The sequence below is a fragment of the Tamandua tetradactyla genome, chromosome 3, assembly GCF_023851605.1.
Source record: "Tamandua tetradactyla isolate mTamTet1 chromosome 3, mTamTet1.pri, whole genome shotgun sequence".
NCBI lineage: Eukaryota > Metazoa > Chordata > Mammalia > Pilosa > Myrmecophagidae > Tamandua > Tamandua tetradactyla.
This window is the reverse complement of record NC_135329.1, coordinates 9,998,798-10,024,785: the sequence shown is the minus strand read 5'-3', so window position 1 is coordinate 10,024,785 and position 25,988 is coordinate 9,998,798. Positions and strand designations below refer to the sequence as shown.

General features: G+C 37.5%; 1 protein-coding gene across 2 annotated transcripts in view; it reads right to left on the bottom strand.

Annotated features, from left to right (window-relative positions):
- Positions 1-1,515: 1,515 nt before the first annotated feature.
- Positions 1,516-25,988, bottom strand: part of HADHB (hydroxyacyl-CoA dehydrogenase trifunctional multienzyme complex subunit beta) — a 57,915-nt gene continuing 33,442 nt past the window's right edge. For both annotated transcript variants that reach the window (XM_077152334.1, XM_077152335.1), the window contains exons 6-16: positions 23,932-24,031; positions 18,686-18,773; positions 17,379-17,566; positions 16,833-17,013; positions 16,169-16,290; positions 6,333-6,412; positions 6,206-6,253; positions 5,283-5,370; positions 4,845-4,919; positions 4,275-4,439; positions 1,516-2,092 (exon numbers count right to left, since the gene is read on the bottom strand). In XM_077152334.1, coding sequence (XP_077008449.1) covers positions 2,057-2,092; positions 4,275-4,439; positions 4,845-4,919; positions 5,283-5,370; positions 6,206-6,253; positions 6,333-6,412; positions 16,169-16,290; positions 16,833-17,013; positions 17,379-17,566; positions 18,686-18,773; positions 23,932-24,031 — 1,171 coding nt within the window. In that variant the 3' untranslated portion in view covers positions 1,516-2,056. The remainder of the gene's footprint in view (positions 2,093-4,274; positions 4,440-4,844; positions 4,920-5,282; positions 5,371-6,205; positions 6,254-6,332; positions 6,413-16,168; positions 16,291-16,832; positions 17,014-17,378; positions 17,567-18,685; positions 18,774-23,931; positions 24,032-25,988) is intronic.

Sequence of the window (25,988 nt, the reverse complement as noted above, 5' to 3'; positions counted from 1 at the left end):
TGGTAAATATAAAATGGTATCTTGACCCAACCAATAGTAATCCTGTAAACCCTACAGACTACCAAGGGCTCTATCTGAGACTATGAAAGTTTCACTCATTAAATTTATTTTTCAGAAACCTAAAACCTGCAGATGGTTCCTAGGCCAGATAAGCCCTGAAACCCAGAGTTACCAGTCTAAGAGCATCAACCAGTTGCATCCCCCTACCCAATAATGTTGACACCCCTTTTCAACATGTGGAAGTTAGAATGGTCCTTGCCCAAATATCCCTAAAGATTGGGAGAAGGATCAAAGGAGAAAGAGGAGTTGTAACAATGATGTAGAATTTAACAATTAAGTATAACTACTGAATCGTTGATATTTCTTTTGTCTCCAGTGTCTTAGAACAGCTAGAAGAAAATACATAAAATTGTGGAACTGTAACCCATACCATACGTTAAATCTGTCCTATAACTACTTGTTAAAATGTACTTTGAAATTTATCATTTTTTTCTGTATATTTCACAATAAAAAATTTTTTTAACATATAAAAAAAGGAAAAAGAAAAAAAACACAAACAAACAAAAAAAAAGTTTTTTAAAAAAGGTATCTCATTATGATCTTAATTTGGGTTTTCCTAATTACTAATGAGCATATTCTTATGCTTATTCTCCATTTGTGTATCATTTTCTAAAAAAATAGCTGTTCGTCTTTTGTCCATTTTTCCTACTGAGTTGTTTGTTGTTGTTGTTTTAATTAATTTGCAGTTCTTTCTCATTTTGGACCCTTTGAAAGATACGGATTGTGAATATCTTTTCCCTGTTTGTCTTTCTATCTGCTCACACAAAGGTTTGAAGTTTTTATTTTAATGTAGACTCATCAATCTTTTATGATTAGCATTTTTAAATGTCTTATTTAAGTAATTTTCCTTATTCTAAGATAAGGAAGTGATATTTTTTCTAAAATTGTTAAAGTTTTCCCCCTTTATATTTAACAAGTGGATTTTTCGATGTATAGTTATATAAATACACAGTGCCTCTCAGTATTAATTAAAAGCTCATGTTATGTTGAAATTATCAATGAAACCATGGGGAAAATGATGCTGAGATACTCAAATTCACTTTAAGGAGGTTAGGACGAGGTCCCTTGCCCAGCCTGCCCCTGAACTGGATGGTGATGACAAACTGAGCCTTCTGTTTCTTCAAAGGACTAGCATACATGTTACTTAGTATGGTCAAAAAACTGAGAGAATGTACAATATATTGATCAAAATAAAAAACCTCTTTATACTTCATTTAAATCTTGGTAAACAGAAGCATTCTCAAAGGGCGAAATTCATACTTTTTTTTTTTTACTTCAATTGAAGAAATGGAAAAAAAAAGGTGTTATTCTAAAGCAGGACCCCCGTTATGTTCCTAGTAGCCTCGAGATAGATCAAAATGGTTAGAGGTTAGAAGTTCCAAATGAGTAATTAAAGGCAAAATTTGCCCATAAGCCAAGAGAACCATTCCCGTCCCCCTAATAAAAAATAAATAGTTCTCTAACATGTCTCCACTTTATTAAAGTTGACCAAGTTGACATTTATGTAGCTATATATTTGCTGTTAGTTTTCAGTATGGTTTAGGTTCTGAATTATCTTTCTATATTGAGTTAATTTAGGCACATTGGTTTGTATTTTATAGAAAAAACACTTATCTTTAGGACACAAATAGGAGTGAGCATAATTTGCAAATGTTATAACAGATGATTTCAAATCTCAGCCAACCTCTTTCCCAAACTGCAACTGCTCGTTTAGTTGTTCATGAAAATAGACAAAAAAAGAAAAAGAGGCAGCAGCTTGACTGTATTACTGGGTAAGATTCTGGTGACTAAGAAATCCCTGAAAGAGCAGTAAGCCATGATTATCGAAAAGCCAGAACACAGGCAAGGCTTAATTGGAAAATATTTAACAGAAGGCCACAAATTTTGCTTTCCTAAGAGGAGCTGGGAATTATAGATGTCACTTAGTAATGCATTGAAATGGCATTGCTTAGTGTGAGTGTTTCACAAAAATTTCACGTCACCTCTTCTTGATATATTATTTTGGATAAGCTTCCACTATCATAGCATGGCCCTGTAAAGTGAAAAATAGAAAGTTCAATTAGGGCAACGAAAGGCAATGAAATTGGACAATAAGCATAACACGATTAAGGAGGCAGCGGAGTACAATGGGGTAAATACAGGCTTTGTAGTTTGATCCTGGTCCTGCCATTCAAACGCTGTGTGATCTTGGGAAAGTTATCAGTCATTAATCTCAATTTCCTCAGTTACAAAATGGAGCTCCCAGTGTTTTTGCGAGCACGACATTAAATAGCATACTATAAATAAGGTGCCTAGTAGAGTGTAATTCCTAATAGATGCTCCATAAATGATTATTAAAATGAGAAATCACAGTGGCTTTTTTTTAATGATCATTCCATTCTTGTTATATAGTCATTAACTGTCAGAATAACATAATTTCTCCTGGCTAACTAGCAATAAGTTATCCAAAGATAAATTACTTTCCCAATTAAGGTACAGTGCATTCCTCTAGAAAGACAGTTACCTCTTGAAGACATTTTACAGATAAAGTCTCAGGATGACTACATAGATGAAATAAAAATATATCAAGATGTTAATTATATATCTGCTGAGGGAACTACAGGTGATTTAATTTTTGTTCTATATACTTTTCATGTTTTCCAGAATTTCCATAATGAGCACTGTTATATCACGTTCATAAAAAAAGTAAATATTATTTTAGGAAAAAAATAAAGTTGTACCAAATGAATAAACAGGCTGCTTTTCTCCCCTACCCACCTGCCATCAGAAATATTGCTTTAAGAACATTCTAAATTAGAAAAGGAAATTTTTCATATAGATTATGGTGGCAAAGGCATGGGTTATATTTACTTAGGTTGGACTACATGCTATGTGAATAAAACCGTTTAAAATGAAAAAAACGAGAGAGAGAGAGAGAGAGAGAGGCTAGAACTGACTGGTCATTCAACAGGATTACTCTGCTTTCTGGGTGCTGGTGGTTAAGGATGAAGCAGAGTCCCCACTGGGATTCTCAGGCAATATTCGAGGCAGAGGTCGTTGGCTTGGACTAAGTTGGTAACAATACAGAGGCAAATAAGCAATTAGATTTGCTATATATTTTGAAAGCAGAACTGAAATAATTTGCTAACATAAGATGTGTTGGAAAGAGGGGCATTAGTGACAACTCCCAGGTCTTGGCATTTCACGATGTATAGCAAGCCTGTTTAGGTGATTCCATTTCCAGTCATCACTACACCCTCTGCATTCTCAGGGCCAATATAATATTCTGAACTCTTGTGTCCTCCCAATGTCTAACATTCAGATATTGAAAACACAGAATATGAAAATATGTATTCCTTATCTTTCCGTCTGCAGAGATATACCTGGGCCCCCTTAAAGGTATTCTAAATGTGATAATGTGGGGGGAAAATGGAACAATATGAAAGCCATTATTAAAACAGTCATAAATTTAGGGAAGAGAAAATCCCTAATAGGGGATGGAGGGAGGTGGCAGGTCCCAGAGTTCTCCCTTCCCCTTGCTTGCTCAGGCAGTCACCACCGACAGGTGTGCACTGCGGTCTCCCACACCCAAGGTGGTTTAGAGGGCATTAATTTGAATATTCTGACAGGGATCAGCTTCCAAAGAAACTTTTCAGGCTAAAAAATTTTTGTTTCAACCTGGTATTCTACAGCAGTTACTAGGCGAGTTGGAGATGAGGACAGCTATGACAAAAGCTAAGCTTCATGAGCCAGGATTCGGAGGAAGGGGAAAGAAGTCAGCAGGTTCACCGTTTCGGGCTGAGAAGACAGGTTGGTGGTCCATGGCCAATTCTAACCATACAGTATGTAGATAATCCTGACAATAGTTCATTCTATTTTATTATCGAGTAGTATTTCATTATATGTTTATACTGCAATTTGTTTATCCATTTACCTGTTCACAGTTTTTGTTTTTTTTTTTTTTTTGGTGTTATTGTTGTTTTCTACTATTACAAATAAGCCACTATAAACATTTGTGAACTAGAGAGAATGTGGAAAATGTTAACATTTGGTGAATTTAGATAGTGGGTAGGTAGGTTCATTGTACTATTTTTGCAACTTGCTGTATGTTTAGAAATTTTTCAAAATAAAAATATATGAAAAAAAAAAAAAGAATGCTCCAAACCAAACTAAACTAGACGTTCTTGAAATGAACTTCTTTCATTTCCAAAAAAGTGGCTTTGGGGACAACATACCTGCCCTCCGGCTGCACAGGCGGCCACGAGGCCATACTGGCCTCCTTCCCTCCGTAGCCTGTTGGCAGCTGCCATGACCAAGCGGCAGCCAGTGGCTCCAAATGGGTGTCCCAGGGACAGCGACCCACCCCAGTTGTTAAACTTCTCCAGGGGAGGCACCCCAACCTGGTAGCCACAAGAGACACAAATGGAAGGATGAGGTTCCTGAGAAAGCAATCAGGCTAGGCCCTTGGGAATAGGAAGCAATTAGAGAGGGGAAAGTTAATAACTTCAGAAACATCACAAATAATGTTATTACAAAAGAAACTCTAGGTCAGTTCTGAAAGCCAAGGGTCCATCTATTTTCATCTAGTGTCAGAATGGGAAGAACAAAAGACAATGTAGTTATGCTTTTAATTTTGCTCAGGAATTTCTAGCAACTATTTTTAAACTAAGAAATACATACATTTAATGAAACAGAATTCTTCATAAAAAGGAAAAGCTATCCCCTTCATAACTTTCCTAGAGCTAACTAAGCTCCAATATTAATGTGCTTTGGTAATTCAAACACATGTTTAATCAGAAACCCACCTTGGTATTTCTGCCCATGCAGTTCTGTGCAAACCAATCAGAATCCATGGCTTTAAAATTAGCCAAAATTTGACCCTAGAGGGGAAAATAATTCAGTTAGTGCCTTGTTATTAATATTTCTCAGCTTTCTTTTAGGCAGAGGTTTGTCTAATTTTAGAGATGAGCAAATCTTTAAATCAATTTTCAGAAGAGATTTCCTCCAGAAACTATTTGGTCCTATGAAGGGCATCTAAGAGATGTCCTCAGCAGGGCCTCCCAGCACTGTCACCCAGCTGGCCCTCAACCCCCTCCCCTCTGTAGGCCGGTTATGTATAAAAGACAAACTTTGTCTACAACAAACATGGACTACACTGTTTATAATTCTCTGATATGTCTTCTTTTAATGTTATTTTATTGAGATATATCCACACTGTGATGTGTGTCTTTAAAATGACTTACTGAGAAAGCTTCATGAAATTCAAAAGCATCAAGATCATTCATTGTTAATCCTGCTTTCTCTAAAACTTTTGGAGTAGCATATGTTGGTCTGAAAAGAAAAAATTTTTAAAAATTAACAACTCAAAACTTTAATGTGTAACCCAAGAGCTTCTTTATATTTCACAAACTGAGTTTTACTGAGGTATTATAATGTCCAGCATTTATTTATTCACTCAATAATGCTGCTGTATGAATATTCATTAAGTGCTGGGGATGTAGGAGTGAACAGGCATGGTGTTTGCCCATAGGAAGTTTATATTCTAGAGTCAGGGAAACAGATAATAAACAGGTAAACAAAGGAAGATAAATGCAGCCTGGGATCATCAGGGTCATGAGGAAATGATTCAGAAAATAACTGATGGAGACTCTTTAGAGAGGCTGGTCAGGGAAGGCCTCTTTTAGATGGTATTCAACCCAATACCTGAAGGTCAAGGACAAGCTAAAGATGCTGAGAGCTAGAAGAAGAAAGCAGAGTTCAAGGGGCAAGGGGCAAGGCCCAGAGAGGGACCGGCTAGTTTGAAAGACATAATGGAGGCCAGAGAGGTTAGAGCCTTTGTGGGTGAGGGGAGGAAGGTCTAAAATTATAAATTTTATAGAGCTGTCAAGAAGCTATGTGGCAGATCACAGAGTGATATGTGAAAATGCTTATGACATCTTAATGCAAAAATAGCAGAATACAAAGTTGCACATGTATATAAGTAAAAACACATAGAAAAAAATAACTCCTAATTATAAAATGATATATCAGCACAAAGGATTATTATCGTTATAACAAGAACCCCACTCAGGGCATGGTGTCCTTTAAAATTTGTGTAATAAATGTGGGTAACTTAAGCAGCATAAATACTTCTGAGTATAGCCCAAGGACATATACTGCTACCTACCCAAGTAAAAGTTGATCTTTTGGGTCCTGCGATACATACACAAAATCCCTAGGTGAAAAATAGAACGGTTAGCTTCAGTAAGAAAATAAAGAAATCAGAGGCAACTCATTTGAACATTTTACTTTACCTCAAATAGGCCTTGGGCTTGTACCCCATAGCCAGAGCCTTTTCCTCAGCCATAATCAGCATTGCAGAGGCGCCATCAGTCTGAAATGTACACCAGACAATTCTGTAAAATCCTTTAACCCGTATGGACGTCTTTCTATAGCATCTTCTAAGTCTTGTTCATGAATCTACTAATTATACAGCAATTCAATATAGCAACTTATTTCATTTTATCTATCATTAAATCACAATTCAAACACAGACACTGACATTATCTGGAGGAAGAGGGTAGAGGGGCCTTTTCAAAAAGTACTAGAATTATCAAAATGGATAAAGAGAATAGGTAACTTTAGAAATAGGTACCACAGTAAATGTAAAGGAAACATGCTTCACTTTGGAGCCAGAATATGAAGAATTTTATGAATTAAAACAATCTAGCATCTATCTAACTTTCTACCTGAGTTATCTAATATATCCATTCTATCATCTTAGCTATTTATCTGTCACATTTTCTGCATTGCTTCTCATTGCTTCTTCCAATGGGAGAAGAAACAGGCAGGCAGCTCAGAGTATTACACACACCGTCTACCCTCTTCAGACACTCCTCTAAGCATTTTCCCAGATGACAGTCAAGAAGTTGGGGTACAAAGAGGTACCACTGATAAAAAGTCCTTTACCATCAATTCAAAAGAAAGAATTTTGAAAAGGCCAAGATTCCAAAGGAAAGGAAAGAATTCCATATAGTCTGTAAATTCAAAACAATTTCTACCACATTCTATCATATGCTTATAACCCCATGACTCTGAAGAGACTATGCAGCCATCTACAGAGTGGCCAGAAAGTTTGAAAATGGGCAAATGTACATAACAAATGGTTTACGGGCATTGTGCTACAAATAGGTTTAACGTGTCATTGTGCAGGTGTACAATGAATGTGGTACATTCACATGTTTCTGAGAGTTATCATGCGGCCTCAGATGATCTGTGACTGTGATTTTCACTGAATAAAACTGCACCTTTAATACACCCCAGGAGAAGTAATCAAGGGAGCTCAGATCTGGCCTGAGTGTAGCCCATGTAACATGCCATAATATCCAGTCAAGTTTTAGAAATTATCATCCAACCAGTCCTGCACCCACTCTGGCTTACTGGGGTGGTGAGGCATCCTGTTGGAACCACTCCAGGGACCCCTCCTCTAGCCCATCAATAGCAGGCACTGACTGGTCACTTACCATCACCTAGTACCTCAAGCATTTGCTTACGTTTCCAGACCTTATAGCCACTTTATAAACACAAACCAAGTCCCATTTCAACTAACTCTAAAGTTATGCTGAATTCAGATTCAAATAAATGGCTATTGGCCATGATTCAACAATCTTTTTATTAGACCTTAACTGCAAATTTTTAAAACTTATAATAGCTTTATTGAGACATAATTCACACACCATAAAAATCACTCCTCTAAAGTGCACAGTTATGTGGTTTTTACTATATTCATAAAGTTGTGCAGTAATTATCACCACCCAATATTTTCATCACCTGCCAAAAAAGCCCATGCCCAAGTAGCTAGAGGGAAATACCTGATACTGTTTAACTGTAATCCAATGCCCTTGATTCTTTTTTTTTTTTTAACATTTTTTATCGTACAGTATAACATACATACAAAGCAAAGAAATAAAAAAGCAATAGTTTTCAAAGCACTTTTCAACAAGTGGTTATAGGACAGGTCCCCGAGTTTCTCATGGGCTATGATATAATCCTCTCAAATTTTTCCTTCTAGTTGCTCCAGAATATAGGAGGCTAGAGGGCTTAAATACCTTTTTATCATCACAATCTACTTTTTTTCCTTCTTTTGTTTTGTGAAAAATAACATATACAAAAAAGCTATAAATTTCAAAGCACAGTACCACAATTAGTTGTAGAATACATTTTAGATTTTGACATAGATTACTATTTCACAATTTTAGGCTTTTACTTCTAGCTGTTCTAAAATACTGGAGGCTAAATGAGATATCAATTTAATGATTCAGCATTCATATTTATTTGTTAAATCCTATCTCCCATGTATAACTCCACCATCACCTTTGATCTTTCCATACCTCTTTTTAGGAGTGTTTGGGCTATGGCGGAGTCTAAATTTTTGATTTTGGAAGGGTCTGCCACTAATATGGGGTAGGGAGATGGAACTATCTGATGTTCTGGAGAGGCTGGGCCCTCTAAGTTTCAGGACTTATCTGGATCAGGGACCCATCTGGAGTTTGAAGGTTTCTTTAAACATTAAAGTAAAGTTACTTTAATGCATGGAACCCTCTGGACTCTTACATATTGCCCTAGGTGTTCTTTAAGATGGGCTGGAACAGTCTTGGTTGGGGGTTGGCAGGTTATGATAGGTAGCAAGGTCTACCTGAAGCTTGCATAAGAGCAAACTCCAGAGTAACCTCTCAACTCTATCTGAACTCTCTCTGTCACTGATAATTTACACCTTTTCCTCCCTTTTGGTCAGGATGGAATTGTTGATTCCATGGTGCCAGGTCTGGATTCATCCCTGGGAATCATCTCCCATGTCACCAGGGAGACTTTCACTCCTGGATATCCTGTCCCACGTAGCGGGGATTTTTGAAGATGATTGTATAACTATATAGCTTTTAAGGTGTGACTGTGTGAATATGAGAACCTTGTGATTGACCCTCCGTTTATCCAGTGTATGAACAGGTAAGTAAGAAAATAAAGACAAAAAAATAAATAAACAATGGGGGAGATGAGGGATAGGGGATGTTTTGAGTCTTCTTTTTTACTTTTACTTTTATTCTTTTTTGAGTAATGAAAATGTTCAAAAATCGATTGTGATGATAAATGCAAAGCTATATGATGACACTGTGAACCACTGGTTATATACTTCGGATGATTACATGATATGTGAATATATATATATAAATAAAATTGTATAAAAGAAAAAAACCATGCCCATTAGCAGTCACTCCCCAAAGGCTGCCCCTGGTAAAGAAAGGAAAAGAAAAAAAGCTAAATACAGCACAAGTACTTATTTCCTTGGGGAGAAATGAATTCCCAGGGATTGTCAGTGAAATTCCATTTTCTATCCCTCAATCAGTGCATCTACAACAGATTAATGGTCCCTTTATTTTCTGGGTTGTTGAAACAGTGTTCTTCCTTTCCTCACATTGTTTACATAATTTGTTTTCCTTTCTCTAATATACTTAAATGCTCTGGAAAACTTCAGTCTAAGAATATGGTAGATAAAAACACACAATGGATACTCTCTACCGATTAATGTTCTGTCATCTGATGTCCCTGAAGTATGTAAGTCTGATAAATACCTATATTTTTAGTTTCAAAATAAGGGAAAAATGCAAACAGAGCATAAAATATTCAAGTAGAAATCTGAATGTCTATGGGAGATGTGTGAAGGAGTGAAATCCTCCTGGAACACACAACTGAACCCCAGAACTGCAAAGGGATGAGAATCAGCAGGTGAGGAGGAGTAACTTACAAAACTGTCTAATCCTATTTCCTTGAACTCTGTCTGCCATTAGACAGAAGTTATTTTATAGTAGAAACACTGACCTATTTCCATCAGAAGAGACATCTTAGAGCAGCAGAATCAATAGGGATACTTACTAAGTAATCTAAAGAGCAAAGAAGAATATGATGGTTACATACCAGAGAAGTGAAAAATAAATGGGGGCATGGCAAGATGGCGGCATAGTGAGGTGTGGAATTTAGTTCATCCTCCAGGAGGAGAGCTAGTAAACAGCCAGGAACTGTATGGAACAACTGTTGGGGGGACATCAATGACCAGACATACATCATACACCAATCTAGAATGGGTGGAACAGCTGAGATTCCACAGAACTCTCATTAGATAGAACTTTAAGCATTCTCAGGCCCCAGCACTGCCCAGGCCAGGGTGAAATAAAGGCACATCTGAGAGACAAAGTAACCAGCCCAGTGAATGGGGAGGATAATTCTCTAGAGGGTGTCTATCTTCCCTAAGGAAAGGGAGGCGGGGCCCAGATCAAGTGGTGGCCCTCCTCCTGGGAATTCAGGCCCCAGGGGCTGGAAAATAGAAGCAACCCTAAAGGAGCCTACTATCTTACCTTTGTTTCAATCATACCACTGGCAGGGAGAGGCTGCTGAGAAATGCACTACATCACTTCTCACTGGTAGGAAGCTGCAGGCTGACAAGTGCTACAGGCTGGGCAGGATAGGAAAACACAGAGTCTAGAGGCTTCAAAGGAAAGTCTATCGACATGCTAGGTCTCACCCTCAGGGAAAACTGATAGTGGATACAGCCTCCCCCTGAGAAGTGGGCTGTCTGGTCTGGGAAAATCTGACAGGGGTCAATCATATCTGAGAAGACCCTCTTCAAAGAGAGGTTCCATATAAGCAGGGCAAGAAACAGAAAAACAAGAGCTGAAAACTTCTAATTGGTTAAACAAAAGTTATACTAGAGGACTAGAATAAGTTGAACTGAATACCAAGAACAGATAAAGAACAAAGCCAACCAATAAGAAAACACTAGGTAAAGGTGTGAAAATCATCTGCAGAATAAACAAAGGAAATCAAATGCCTAAATGCCAGCAAAAAATAAGAAGTCATACTAGGAAAATCAAAGATATGGCCCAGTCAATGGAACAAACCAATATTTCAAATGAGATACAAAAGTTGAAATAAGTAATTAAAGATGTTTGAAAAGACATGTACAATCACATCAAAAATCAAATCAATGGCTGAGGGAAGATATGGCAAAAGAGATGAAGGATATAAAGAAAATATTGGGTGAACATAGAGAAGAATGTGAAAGTTTGAAAAAACAAAGGGCAAAACTTATGGGAATGAAAGGTACAATAGAAGAGATGGAAAAAACAATGGAGACATATAACAGCAGATTTGAAGAGGCAGAAGAAAGGATTAGTAAACTAGATGACAGGGACAGGACATATGAAATCCTATAAGCAAAAGAAAGGATAGGGAAAATAATGGAAAAATATCAGCAAAGTGTAAAGGAATTTAATGACAACGTGAAGCACATAAATATATGTGTTACGGGTGCCCCAGAAGTAAAAGAAAAGGGAAAGGTGGCAGAAAGACTAATGGAGGAAATAATCACTGAAAATTTCCCATCTCTTATGAAAGATATAAAATTACAGATCCAAGTACAGTGTACCTTAAATGAAACAGATCCAAATGGACCTACTCCAACACACTTCCTAATCAGATTGTCAAACATCAATGACAAAGAGAGAATTCTGAAAGCAGCAAGGGAAAAGCAATCCATCACATACAAAAGAAGTTTGATAAGACAATGTGTGGATTTCTCAGCAGAAACCATGGAGGTGAGAAGGAAGTGGTATGATGTATTCAAGATTCAAAAAGAAAAAATGCCAACCAAAAATTCTACACCCAGAAAAACTGTCCTCAAAAAAAATGGGGGAGGGCGGGCCACAGTGGCTCAGCAGGCAAAGTTCTTGCCTGCCATGCCAGAAACCCAGGCTTGCTTCCTGGTGCCTGCCCATGCAAAACAAACAAACAAAAAACGAGGGGGTTACAGATACATCCCACATGAGTAAATAATTTTAAAGTATTGGCAAAGTACTTTAAGGGATGGGAGAAAAAAATATGGAACTATTAAACTTTACCACCTGATACCATTTCAGACATAAGGGACTTTCAGTGTTCCAAGTTCTTGATCTTGAGGCTTGCTCTTGTGAAGCTTATTTATGTAGCAGAGAAGCTTAGCTTACCTATGGTTATGCCTGAGAGTTACTTAAAGAGAATCTCTTTGTTGCGCAGATGTGGCCTCTCTCTCTAAGCCCAACTCTGCAAGTGAAATAATTACCCTCCCCCCTAACTGGGACATGGCATCCAGGGGTGAAAGTCTCCCTAGCAACATGGGAGATGATTCCCAGGGACGAACATGGTCCTGTACTGTGGGATCAACAATGCCATTCCTGATCAAAAGGGGGAAAAGAATTGTACAAATAAGATATCAGTGGCTGATACTGACCTCAAATAGTGTCGAGAGGCTACTCGTATGCAAGCTTCAGCTAGATATAGCTGTTTATCATGGTTTATTGAACTCCAACCAAAACCATTCCTGCCAAACCTAAAGAACACCAAGGGCTTTATCAGAGATTCTACAAAGGTTCCATGCACTGTGATTACTTTCCAGAAACCTACAACCTCCACATGGATTCCAGTCTAGAGATCCAGAGAGGCCAGCCTCTCCAAAACATCAACTACTTCCATCCCCCTATCCCATACTACTGACAGCCCTTTCCAAAATGAAAAAGTTGGAATGGTCAAAGCCCAAATACCCCTAAAAATTGGAAGAAAGATCAAAGGAAAAGGTGGAGTTATAACAGAGAAGATAGGATTTAACAAATGAGTATGACTGCTGAATCATTATATTGATATTTCTTGTAGTTTCCAGTGTCTTGGAGCAGCTAGAAAGAAAACGTAAAATGTTCTAGGAAATGATCATGATGATGAATATACAACTATGTGACGAAAAAGAAAAAAAAAAAGAATGTTCAAAAAAAAGAAAAACCTAAAACTATAGCCCATACCAAATTCTGAAACCTGTTCTATAATTAATTGTTGTGGTGTGCTTTGAAACTTATTGATTTTTTTTGTATATATGTTATTTTTCACCAAAAAAAGAGAGGAGGATACAAAAATAAAAAGTGAAAGGAAGTTTAATATATTTTCAGACAAAAAGTCAATGAGTCTGGAGCAGCTAGAAGGAAAAACCTAAAACTATAACCCATACCAAATTCTGAAATCTGTTCTGAAACTAATTGCTGTGCTATGCTTTGAAATTTATTGCCTTTTTTGTATATATGTTATTTTTCACCAGAAAAAGAGAGGAGGATAAAAAAAAATAAAAAGCGAAGGAGAGTTTAATATATTTTCAGACACTGAGTGAGTGTCTCAGTCACTGAGACATTTGTGACTAAAAGATCAGCCTTACAAAAAAAATACCAAAGGAAGCTTTACAGGAAGACAAGAAAAGACAAGAGAGGTCTAGAGAAGACTATAGAAATGAAGACTATCAGTAAAAGGAAAAAGGAAAAAAAAAATAAGATATGATATATAAGATCCAAATGGCAAAATTGTAGAATAAAGTACTGCCTTTACAATAATAACATTAAATGTTAATGGACTAAACTCCCCAATCAAATGACACAGACTGGCAGAATGGACTAAAAATCAGGACCCATCTATATGCTGCCAACAAGAGACTCACTTTAGACAAAAGGACAAAAATAGACTGAAAATGAAAGGCTGGAAAAAGATATTTTATGCAAACAACAACCAGAGAAGAGTGGGGATAGCTACGTTAATATCTGACAAATTAGACTTCAAATGTAAAACAATTAAAAGAGACAAAGACAGGTACTATGCATTAATAAAAGGAATAATTCATCAAGAAGACATAACAATCACAAACATTTACGCACTGAGCCAGAGTGTCCCCAAAATACATCAAACACTGACAACACTGAAGGGAGAAGGAGACATGTTTATGATAATAGCTGGAGAATTCAATTTACTGCTCTCATCAATGGATAGAACACCCAGACAGAGAATGAATAAGGAAATAGAGAGATTTTGAATAAAATGATAAATGAATAGACTTAATAGACATTTACAGAACTTTACACCCCAGAATAACAAGATACGCATTCTTCTCATGGATCATTCTCAAGGATAAACAATATATTGGGTCACAAAGCAAGTTTCAATAAATTTAAAAAGACTGATATTATACAAAACACTTCTCGGATCATAATGAAATGAAGTCGGGGATCAATGACTAGCCGAGGGCTGGAAAAGTCACAAATACATGGAGTCTAGGCAACACATTCTTAAATGTGTTAAATGTCAAGGAAAAAATTACAAGAGAAATCAGTAAATATCTTGAGGAAATGAAAATGAAAACACAGCATAACAAACTTATGGGATGCAGTAAAGGCAGTGCTGAGAGGGAAATTTATTGCCCAGAGCAAAAATCAAGGAATTAACTGTTGACCAGGAAGAACCAGAGAAAGAACAACAAACCAACTACAAAGAAAACAGAAGGAAAGAAATAACAAAGATTAGAGTAGAAATAAATGAAATTGAGAATATGAAAACAAAGAAAATCAACAAAACCAGTTGTTGGTTCTTTGAGAAAATCAATAAAATTGATAGATTCTTAGCAAGGCTGACAAAAAAAAAGAGAGAGAGGAAAAAAAGTATGAAAATAAATAATGGGAGAGTGACAGTGGCTGAGAGATTTTGAGCATAGTTGAGAGGTTATCCTGGAGGTTATTCTTATGCATTATATAGATATCCCTTTTTAGTTTATGGTGTACTGGAGTGGCTGGAGGAAGTATCTGAAACTGTTGAGCTGTGTTCCAGCAGCCTTAATTCTTGAAGATGATTGTATAAAGGTGTAACTTTTACAATGTGACTGTGGGATTGTGAAAACCTTGTGTCTGTTGCTCCTTTTATCCAGTGTATAAACAGATGAGTAAAAAAAATATGGATAATGAAATTATCTAAAATTGAGAGTGTTGATGGACTGTTGACTTTGGGCATTATACATGATGCCTAACGAATGGAGGTGGCAGAAGCCATGCAGTGACTGAGAAGTAGACTGGTGAATGGTAGTGTATACATATCATCTATTATTGTGCTGCTACAAAAAGAATGAAGTTGTGAGGTATGGAACATTGTGAATGAACATGTGGGACATTTGGTGAGGCAAAACAAGCCAGAAAGAAAAGAGCAAATATTGTATGGTGTCATTTAGAAAATACTTATAAAAAAAGAGGGACCTAGATTTAAGCTCTTATAGCAGTCACATTTAGTCTGGAGCGGTAATTATTATTTCTGCATTTTGAGAGGCTGTTTTATATTTGTACAACAATTTATATTTATATTATATTTAGAGGTAAAAATGAGGCCAATCAAGTCAGGATTAAGGTAACTCAGAATACAGGGGTAAGAAAGACATTTTATATATTTTAGAACCTCATCCTCTCTTTGAGTCGAAAAGAAAGGTTCATTTTGTCCAGAACCTAAATTTTCTGAGCACATAATCTAGCTCAACCTGTCTGGATGGGTATCATTTAAACAATCCAAACGAAGGGAGCCCAGAATAAGAATGAGAGCCTTTAATCCTGTACAGCTTAATGTAATGCCTAGATACATTCCAGAGTATATTAAGTAGGTAATCAAAAAGTACTGGCAAAGTCCCTTGAGCGATGGGATAAAAAATACTGAACTATTAAACTTTACTACTGGGGAAACCCTGGATACAGTGTCAGACATTAGGGACACCCAAATCAATAGGCCAAGCTCTTGATCTTGAGGCTTGCTCTTGTAAAGCTTACGTAAGTACTGGAGAAGCTTAGCCTACCTATAGGCTGAGTTGGCTTTTACTCTTCCTTCAAGACTTACTGCACAAATGTGCCCTTCTCTAAGAAGCTTCTCTGACACGCCCAGTTTGGGTCAGGGGCCCCCTATGTATTTTCCCAATATTTTGCGCATCCATCCATCTCAGCCCTTCCTCACTATATTATATTTGTCTGTCTTTTCTATCTCCAGTGCCTAGCACAGGCAATAAATGTTTTGACCGAGTAAGAGAATGACATTCTGTATTTGAATGGTAGCTGGGGTAGGTGATTTATAAGGCTTTAAAACTATGATGCTTTAGTTTTTTTATGATCCTGTTTTAACATTATCTTTAAATTGAATACCTATATTCTTTAGGCCTCTATGTATGATCCAGAGATTTTCTCGAGAATACACAAATATAAAAGTCACAACTAAACGTAAACAGCACTGATACCAGGAATGAAGAATTTGCAGCTGTCACTGTGCCATAGGGTTTGATGAATGCGGGTCTCAGTTTGGCCATCTGCTCCAGCGAGGAAGGACGAATGCCGTTATCTTTGGTAACTGTATCTTTTCCTACAAAAACATGGAATTTTTAATTCTAAGCAACTACAAGCTTTAAATATCATATCCAGAAAAATATGCTTCCAAAATTACAAGTACAATTGATATGTACAACACACCTATTCACTAGGAAGGAAGACTTTTAGAGTTCTCAAGGTAGTATCAAATTTTAAATGCTTAGGACATTTGGGAAATCATCTAAATGACTTGACAGAGAAAAAGGACATGCTATTTTCTTGAGGCATTCATTCACATTTGACTGTTCTATACAGCAGTCATTTGAGTCAGGAATTAAAAAAAAAAAACAGGCATGGACATAAGAACTAGAATATATCAGGAAAATCTAAAAGAAGACACGCAGAAATCTGTCTTTTTATAACATTTCCCTATTGTAACAATATAAATCCATGTTTAAGAGCGAAGGTTAAGTGTTCTGGGGACAGAACAACACACTTGCAATGGCATACATGGGACTGTGAGTCTTAGGACCAACTCAGAACTTCCACCAATTATCACAAAGATTCCCCTTTACACGGCTGAGCAAACCTGTGTACCTGGCACTTTGAAAGGCACCACATCAGACAGGAGCCCTTCATCCTGTGCCTTCTTGGCCAGGGTGTGAGACCGCAGCGCATATTCATCCTGTTCCGCTCGGGAAACAGCAAAGGCGGCAGCCAGTCGGTCTGCAGAGTGGCCCATGGTCTCGCTGGTGGAGAACTCGGCCACGGCAGGGAGCTGGGAGGGAAGCACAGGGGCAAGGGGAAGTTCCCAGGGGCTGCCCCATGTCCACGGGGTCCTGAGTCATGTGGGAAAGATCAGATCTACTGCTTGTTTTCAATCTATCAGTCAAGATCAAGACCAGGGAAGTCCCTGGTGAGCAGGATGTCTCTAAGGAGGCCTTACAAATTCAACTTCTCTGCCTACTACCTATGAATTTTCTCTTTCAGCATCTTGGCCAAATAATTAAGTCTTCCCTATAACTACCAGAATCTACAACTATTTGAGCAGGCCTGCACCCACACTGTCCCACCTAACTCTGCCGCTCTGCAGGGAGGGGCTTTGGAAACACAGGTTTCTCTGTAAGAGCTCACGAGTCTTACCTCAGGCGACAGAAAATTCAATCTGAATTGAGAGATTAAAGACAGTCGCTGACCCAGAGTCTTGGCCTTGTTGAGCTCAAGCATCATCTTCCTCATTTTCCTTGAATGACGAATAGGGACGTCGGACATTAACTCCACACCGCCCGCCACCACCACATCACACTGGCCGGAAGCGATCAAGCCGACACCTACAGGGCATGGGTGAGACGCTTAGTAACATCTTTTGCAGGATACAATGTACCACTGGTGATTGCAGCTTTTTGATTTAAAAGGCGTGCAACAGTAAGCAGCATTGCACAATTTTATCTGTAATTAAAATTTTCCTCTTTTTCGAGGGGATGATTAAGTATAATTTTAAAAAATGACTAAAAATACATTGCAACAGGCCAGAGAAAAACAAGTTTCATACAGGCCACATGGACACCAACTTCTGGAGATACCCCTAAGACCAACTTTCAAACAGATCAACTTGTAAACCAGAGAACATTCTGCACATTTCATCTGCCCCAACTTTAGTGTTCAGAAAGTTTTTTTTTCCCCTAGAAAGGGAATTTTAACTTCAACTACAATTTTTACTTAATTATATCCGTGAGAAATTCTAGGGTTTGAGATGTAAGCCAGCCCCCCTCCCTTTTTATGAACACCAGCAAGCTGTCTGTTGCTCTACCAGAGAGTGAGTCACCCACTGCAGAGGGGGGAGAACCCTGTTGCAGGTTCCAGCATCATCCTGGCACCCATGATGTAGGCAGGCTGCCCACTCTGGCCTTGATTGTCACTAACGGAGTGCCCGGTCACCAATTCTTTCAGGCTACCTGTCTTTTCACGCAAATGGCTGGTGTTACAAATGTCTCACAATTTTGCTAGTTTGTCAGGAGAATTTACAATGAATTACAAAAATGCCAAGGACATGGGGAGAAAGTAAGGAAAGAGTTACACCATCTTAAGCAGTGATTTATAGCTATGGGGATAGTTATAATGCACTACAATCTTCATCAGGCAGGATCCTATAATCACCTGGGGAGCATATTTTAATCTATTTATGCTGTGGGTTCTAAAGCAGCCTCCTAGGGACATGCAGTCACCGCACTGATGGGGAAACTATGTGTTCCTTGGGTATGGAGAGTAAGAAGAAGGTTGAGAACTGTCAAAAAACAAATTTTTAAAATGCAAATTTACTTTTTAAAAAACACAAATTCAAAGATCTGTGCTAAACATTTTAATTCTGTGAAAAGACAATTTTTTTTCTGGTCACGTCAAAGATAGTGGAGGAAAACTAACATGCCCCTTCTGCTTTCAAGTAAGCATACCTGTGGTCATGGCTTGGTTGGCAGAGATGCAGGCCATGGTGACAGTGTGGGCAGGAGTCTTGTTGGAGAAGCCGGCTCCGAGAGCAGCCTTCAAAAAATACAGTGCATGATCACTTATAAAGGAAGTGCTATCTGTAAATGAGGATTTAAGCACTCCTCCTCTGCATGGTGAATCAGGGAAGGGTTCAGCTCAACAGTCTACAGAGTATCTTGGAAATAAAATTAGTCCCAGTGCAAAAAGGAAAAAGGTTTATCATTAGCCATTAACTGAGAGGCAGTCTGCAAAATTCCATTCCTGGGCCTCTGGTTAATTTGGTAAAATAAACATGTTGCCAAATTCAATTACATGGGATACAAGACTGCAAAACTCTTTTATTTCACTCAATTTCTTAGCAATGCTTTGCTCAGCTTTCAAGCATAACAATATATACTGATTTTAACCTGCTTAAATTTTCAAACAAACCAAGTAAAACTTGTTAAATATAGTTCATGGACTAATGAAATAAATTTGGGGGCAAGGCCCTCATGCCGTGTGTCCCTGAAGCTCTAAGACTGTGTAGGAAAGCAAACCTGAAAATAATGCCTTAAGAAGTGACCACTTCATAAACAGAGTGCCCACACAGGTACCCATCCCTGCTGTATAATAACATCTATCCTCAATGCCAGTTAGTCTCGCTCACTGAGACTGTCTGATACTTCACCGAGACTGTTCTGATATTTCAAATAACACAAGGTTGATGCAATGAGAGTCAAAGTGGAAAGCTTGCCAAGTAGGCAGGATCTCAAGTTGATTAAAGAAGCTTTGGAAAATCACCTGAGCCACAATAAACCACTCTAATAAAAGACCAGCTAACAACTAGCAAAGAAAAAACTGGCCAGGATGAAGATATAATAGGTGCTTACCAAGAGAATAATTTGAGAGGCTTTGAGACAATGCAGGCTGTTTTCTTGAAAATATGTTCTCTATTATGATGACACCAGAAAAGTTAAACATGTAATGAGGATACCTTATTTTTTTTTTAATAGAGATCTTCTTTTTTATTATTATTTTTTTATTTTACATGGGTAGGTACTGGGAATCAAAGCTGGGTTCTCTGGCATGGCAGGCAAGCATTCTTGCCTGGTGAACCACTGAGGCCCGCCCAGGATACCTTTATTTTATTACACTATTTATTTAAAAATTATGCTGTCAAAAAAATACAAAATAGTCAATGCTAATTTCATTTGTGTTTATGTTTCTGAATGAATGCATGGGTGCAATTATACTTATTTTTATAATATTTAAATTCACTTTTAAAATAAAGCTCCCAACTTTTTCTCCTACTTACTACGAAATTCTGGTTCCCATTTAGGGGAATTAACATTCAGTGGCCTTTTTCTGAAACTATTTAATTATCCTCAGATAACAAGGCTCTCCTATAATTTGGTAAAATAAACATGTTGCCAAAGTCTGAAGTAAGGAGATTCAGTGTTTCATAAACCATCTTTAGACCATCTACCATTCGCTACAGAAACAGAAGTGTGCTATGGTAGTGTACACGGAATATGAACATATGCTGCTCCTGCTGGACAGGCCTGTTAAGTGCCCCACCTAAGCTTTATGGGGAGACAATTTGCTGAAAACTACCTCCTGGCAACTGCATGTTGGCCTTTCCACTTAAACCCACTCACAAGGAAGAGAAGGAAAGTCTCGGGAGGGTATGGGGGTGGGGGGGGGGGGAGTTCTGCAGAGTGGCAAGAGCCGGGAGCACCCTGAGGTCAGGATGGCCTGATCTTCACAAGGTTGTTCCCAGTACACGATACCCTTGGCCCCAACTGACTCTCGGGACTGCAGGAGCTTTAAATAGCATGGCTGCTGGTGACCCTCATCTACATACTTCTATTTAAAGATGAAATAGCTTTCAGGCTAGCTTAGGCTCTGAATGGCACATGAAGGGGAAAGGAGGAGGAGGCCTCTTATTAAGCTAGAGAGCGGAAAATATGCAGAGGCCTTTGGAAAAGTCAGGTTCATGGAAACTCCACACCAGATGCCTTTTAGGCTCTCATACTGACATCAATACAGATGACAGGTCCTAAAGAGATTCTTTAGCTGGCAATTATGTTAGCTTTTAGGCCACAATGTAGCTTCAGAACTATATTCTCATATCTGCTCAACCCAATCTCTTCCTGTAGCCCCTGCAAAAATGACCTGGAGCTCACATAACTGGAGGTCAGAGAGAGGGAATCAACCTCATGGCAAACAATAACAGATATATATACACGGATATAACATTTCCAGAAAAAAAAATTATGGAAAACATTATGGCTTTAGTTTTAAGTTAGAAGAAAAATATGGAGAAAATTGAAACAGATTTTAATATTACTCTTTTGGTGCTTTTATGAGTGTCACTTTGTTATTTTCAGAATATAAAAATAGCAAATGTATTTAGAATACCTGGATGTGCTCATGAAACTGTCATGTTTGATACCTTTAGAAATGTGAAGGTCCAGAGGAAAAACAAAACAAAACAAACAGTTTCATGGAAAAAAAATTCTTCCTCTTCTTAATGCGTTCTGTCCCAACAGTCTATAGTCCATTTTGGTGGGTTTCAGTAATGCCATGTAGGCCTCAGAAATTTTAACATTTATTGATAGGCACAAAGTTGCAGCAGAACAACTACTTTCAGTTCTGCTCATTTTTATTTCTTTCTCAACAAAGACGTGTGGAAGTTATCATCCTCACAACTACAATGAGCCGAACGATAAACAAGCACAGACTGGAAACAAGGAAAATGCTTTGCCCACTAAAATGCGCTTTGGAGCCAACTTTATACAAATAATCACTTTCAAAGTGAAACAAGGACTAGATGATGTGTTTAAGACTATTTCTTGTGCAATTCCTGCAGACATGGCACAGAAATTTCAAGGCCTGCCATTATCTAAGTTGTCCAGTAAACACTCCATGTAACTGTGCCAACTAGGGCAAAGGTAAATTGCTGTGAAATAGCTTTTTAAAAACTCACATGTCATCACATGTCATCTAGTCAGTGGGAATAAGTGAATAAAAGACTTTCTCCAACTAACAAAAGCCAAATTATGAGATACATTCTTTGCACAGTGTTGAAATTTTAAATTAATTATAGATGCCATTAAGTCATGTTAAGAGTAACATCAGCCACATTTTGCATAATATCTATTTTCTTAATACCAAAGGCACTCAAATTATCAAATTAACATTTCCCAAACTGGGTCAAATAGGAACTCATTTGATATATAATTCTTTTAAATATTAAATCACATTCATTATTCAATTTGGGTATACAGATCAAGAGGCTAAAAACTACAATATGGCCAAAGCAAATAAGAAAGCATAAAAAAAGCCTCCATTCTCTCCTTGTAGTCTTCATGCCAATGACGAAGCTGCCTCCCACTGCATTACCTGGTAGTGGGCTACGGAGACAATGAAGACTCTTAAATACCATGCAAATTGTAAAATCACATATTAAGTCAAATAATACTTTATTTAATGGATTTTCTTTTTTAACTTTTTTTTATTGTATAGTATAACATACATACAAAGCAAAGAAAAAAAAAAGCAATAGTTTTCAAAGCACTCTTCAACAAGTGGTTACAGGACAAATCCCAGAGTTTGTCATGGGCTACGATATGATCCTCTCAGACTTTTCCTTCTAGCTGCTCCAGAATACAGGAGGCTAGAGGACTTAAATACTTTTTTATCATTAAAATCGACTTTTTTTCCTTCTTTTTTTAATGAAAAAATAACATATATTCAAAAAAGCTATAAATTTCAAAGTATAGTACCACAACTAGTTGTAGAACATATTTTAGACTTTGACATGGATTACTATTTCACAATTTTAGGTTTTTACTTCTAGCTACTCTAAAATACTGGAGACTAAAAGAGATATCAATTTAATGATTCAGCATTCATATTCATTTGTTAAATCTTATTTTCTACGTATAACTGTACCATCACCTTTGATCTTTCCATACCTCTCTTTAGGGTTGTTTGGACTATAGCAATTCTAAGCTTTTAATATTGGAAGGATCTGTCACTAACATGGCATAGGGAGATGGAACTATCTGATGTTCTGGAGAGGCTGGGCTAGGTTTCAGGACTTATCTGGACGAGGGACCCATCTGGAGGTTGTAGGTTTCTGGAAAGTTAACTCGAGTGCATGGAACCCTTGTGGAATCTTATATATTATCCTAGGTGTTCTTTAGGATTGGCTGGAATGGACCTGATGGGGGTTGGCAGGTTATGATAGGTAGCAAGGTCTAACAGAAGCTTGTGTAAGAGCAACTTTCAGAGTTGCATCTTGACTCTTATTTGAACTCTCTCTGCCACTGATACTTTATTAATTATACTTCTTTTCCCCCTTTTGGTCAGGACAGAATTGTTGATCCCACGGTGCCAGGTCTGGATTCATCCCTGGGAGTCATCTTCCATGTTGCCAGGGAGACTTTCGCCCCTGGATGTCATGTCCCATTTAAGGGGGAGGGCAATGATTTCACTTGCAGAGTTGGGCTTAGAGAGAGTAAGGCCACATCTGAGCAACAACAGAGGTCCTCCAGAAGTAACTCTTAGGCATGACTATAGGTAGTCTAAGTTCCTCTGCTACCTACATGAGCTTCACAAGAGTAAGCCTCATGATCGAGGGCATGGCCTTCTGATTTGGGTATCCTAAAGTTTGACACAGTATCAGGGGATTCCCTGATGGTAAGGTTTAATAGTTTCATTTTCTTTCTCCCTTCCCTCTAGGGCACTTTGCCAATACTTTTTGATTATCTGCTTAATATAATCTAGGATGTTTCCAGACATCACAATAATCTATACAGGATTAAAGGGCCTCTTTCTTATTCTGTACTCCTTGTGTTTCAATTCTTCCAATGAGCTATACAGATAGGTTGAATTAGACTATGCACTACACAGATTTCAGTTCGAGATCAAATAAACCTTTCTTCCATTGGTCTCAAACAGTATGTGTGGTTCTAAAATACAGACACTGTCTTCCTTACCTCTATGTTCTAAATTACTTTAACCCCAACCTTTTCGGCTTCGTTCTTATGTCTAAATACCAGATTATATATACATAATAGCCTCTCAAAATCTAGAAATATTAATCACCACTCCAGACTTAATGTCTCTGCTCTATTAATGGACTTTTAAAAGCAAATTTATATTGGTTGAAATTCACATTGATTCTCCTCTCAGTCTTCTAACGCAATATGAAGTTTTTACTCACCTCCCTAGCCACATTGCTTGTTTTCACTTCCTGAATAACTGTACCAAAGGTGATATAATCAACAACTTCCTTTGGGACGCTGGTCCGATGCAACAAACCCCTAAGAGCAAAATCCAAAGCAAAGAAACATTTCACATACCAGGCCGTACTATATAAATGATCACACCAAACATTACACTTCTTTAAAAAGGTTGGCCCTGAATTTAAAAGAGCAGAGATTGTATCATTTCCATAAGTTCCGGGCATTGTATCAAATAAAAAATGAGTGAGTGATTTAAAAGGTTAATATTTGATATTCAACTGGCAAAGAAAATTTAGAGTGGTGGAATCAAAAGTAATGTTGAATAGGATAAGAAAGATAAGTAAACATGTTCATGTTAGTAGGAACCAAAGTTTTAGTAAAAAAAAGAGTGAATATAAAATCAAAGAAATGAAGCAAAATTCCAGGTATGTTCAATTAAATTTGAAATATTAACAGAAACACATTATGCAAATATCTATTTTTTCCTATTCTGCCCACCGATAGAGACTAGAAACAATATTCCAGGAAGAATGAGGATAACTTGCGCTCAGACAGGGCTTCTAAATGGCATTTCCCATGAAAGGAATCAGAGCTTCTTAAAAAAATAACTCATACCAGGTCTGAGTCAGGGAAAGCACAAAATAAACCTTGTTCATCTTTTTGTGCCAGAGAGTAAGGAAGAGTCAAAAAACAGATCATATCAAAAACAGGAACACAGGCGAACGCTTCTGTCAAAACTCATCAAAAATACATTTTAAATCTGCGTATTTTATTATATATCAATTATATCTTAAAAAATAATAATATTGCATTAAAACCCAAAAGGAATAAGGAACTTGCTTGAAGGAGCTCCTGCTGATAAATTATAAGTTTTGAAAAAAATATTGTCTAAACTTGGTTGTAACACAATAAAAAACTAAAAATCTGTACATCTCTATCATGAAAATAAGAAAGGAAAAAACAAAAGGAAAGTTTGTGCTAATGAAAAAGTGCCAGCTGATAACTGTAGGAGGAATAATAAAATTCAAAAAAATCATAAATTTGCAATCACTTAATGTCATAACTGATTCAGGCAAAAATTATCAATGAATGCTAAAACCACTTGGCAATAGGTTTGGGGGGGATCAAAATATTTGCATGGTGCTAAGGTATCACTTTACAGGTTACTTAACAATTGCTAAGGGGAAAATGTACCTTTACCATCCAAAGATCTTGCAGTCTGACCACTGTGACGCAGAGGTCAGGTCTAACACAAATATCACAAGTCTCTTGGTATAATAAAATATGAAGTACGCTGTCCCACCCATCAAGTATTCTTCCCCACAAAAAAATGTTTAACCTAAATTTAATCGGGCCTCTAGATCTCACTTCCAGTTCACAGGAAAATCAGAGGAGAGGAAAGCAAAATACCATAATGAGAAAACATCCAGAACACGGGACATCCTACAGGTCTGCTGGCCTGGACTTTTCACGAGGTGAGTGTCATGGGGTAAAAACAGAAAGAAAATGTCCTAAATTCAAAGAAACTAAAGAGATATTCATTTTAAATATGAACCTTGTTGGATCCTGGGCTGAGAAAATGAACACACACACACACACACACAAAGATGTGCTTGGAACAACTCGGGGGATTTGAATATGAACTGCATCTTAGAAACTATCATGAAGTCAACGTCACTATCCTGGCTGTGGTAATGGTGTCTTGGTTTGTATGAGAGGTCCTTATTCTTAGGGGATAAACGCTAGAAGATTTAGGGCTGGAGTGCTTGCAACCCACTGTTCAATGGTCCAAACCATATAGATACTGCAAAAGGTAACAATTACTGGACTGCAGAGAGAGTGTATTTAGATTTTCTTTGTAGTATTCTTTTAATTTTAATGAACATCTGATACTTTTCAAATTAAAAAGTTGAAAAGGGTGCACGAGTGGTTCAGTGGTAGAATGCTCGCCTTCCATGCAGGAGACCTGGTTCGATTCCCAGACCATGCACCCAAAACAAAAACAATTTTTTTCCTATAAGGAACATAAAAATAA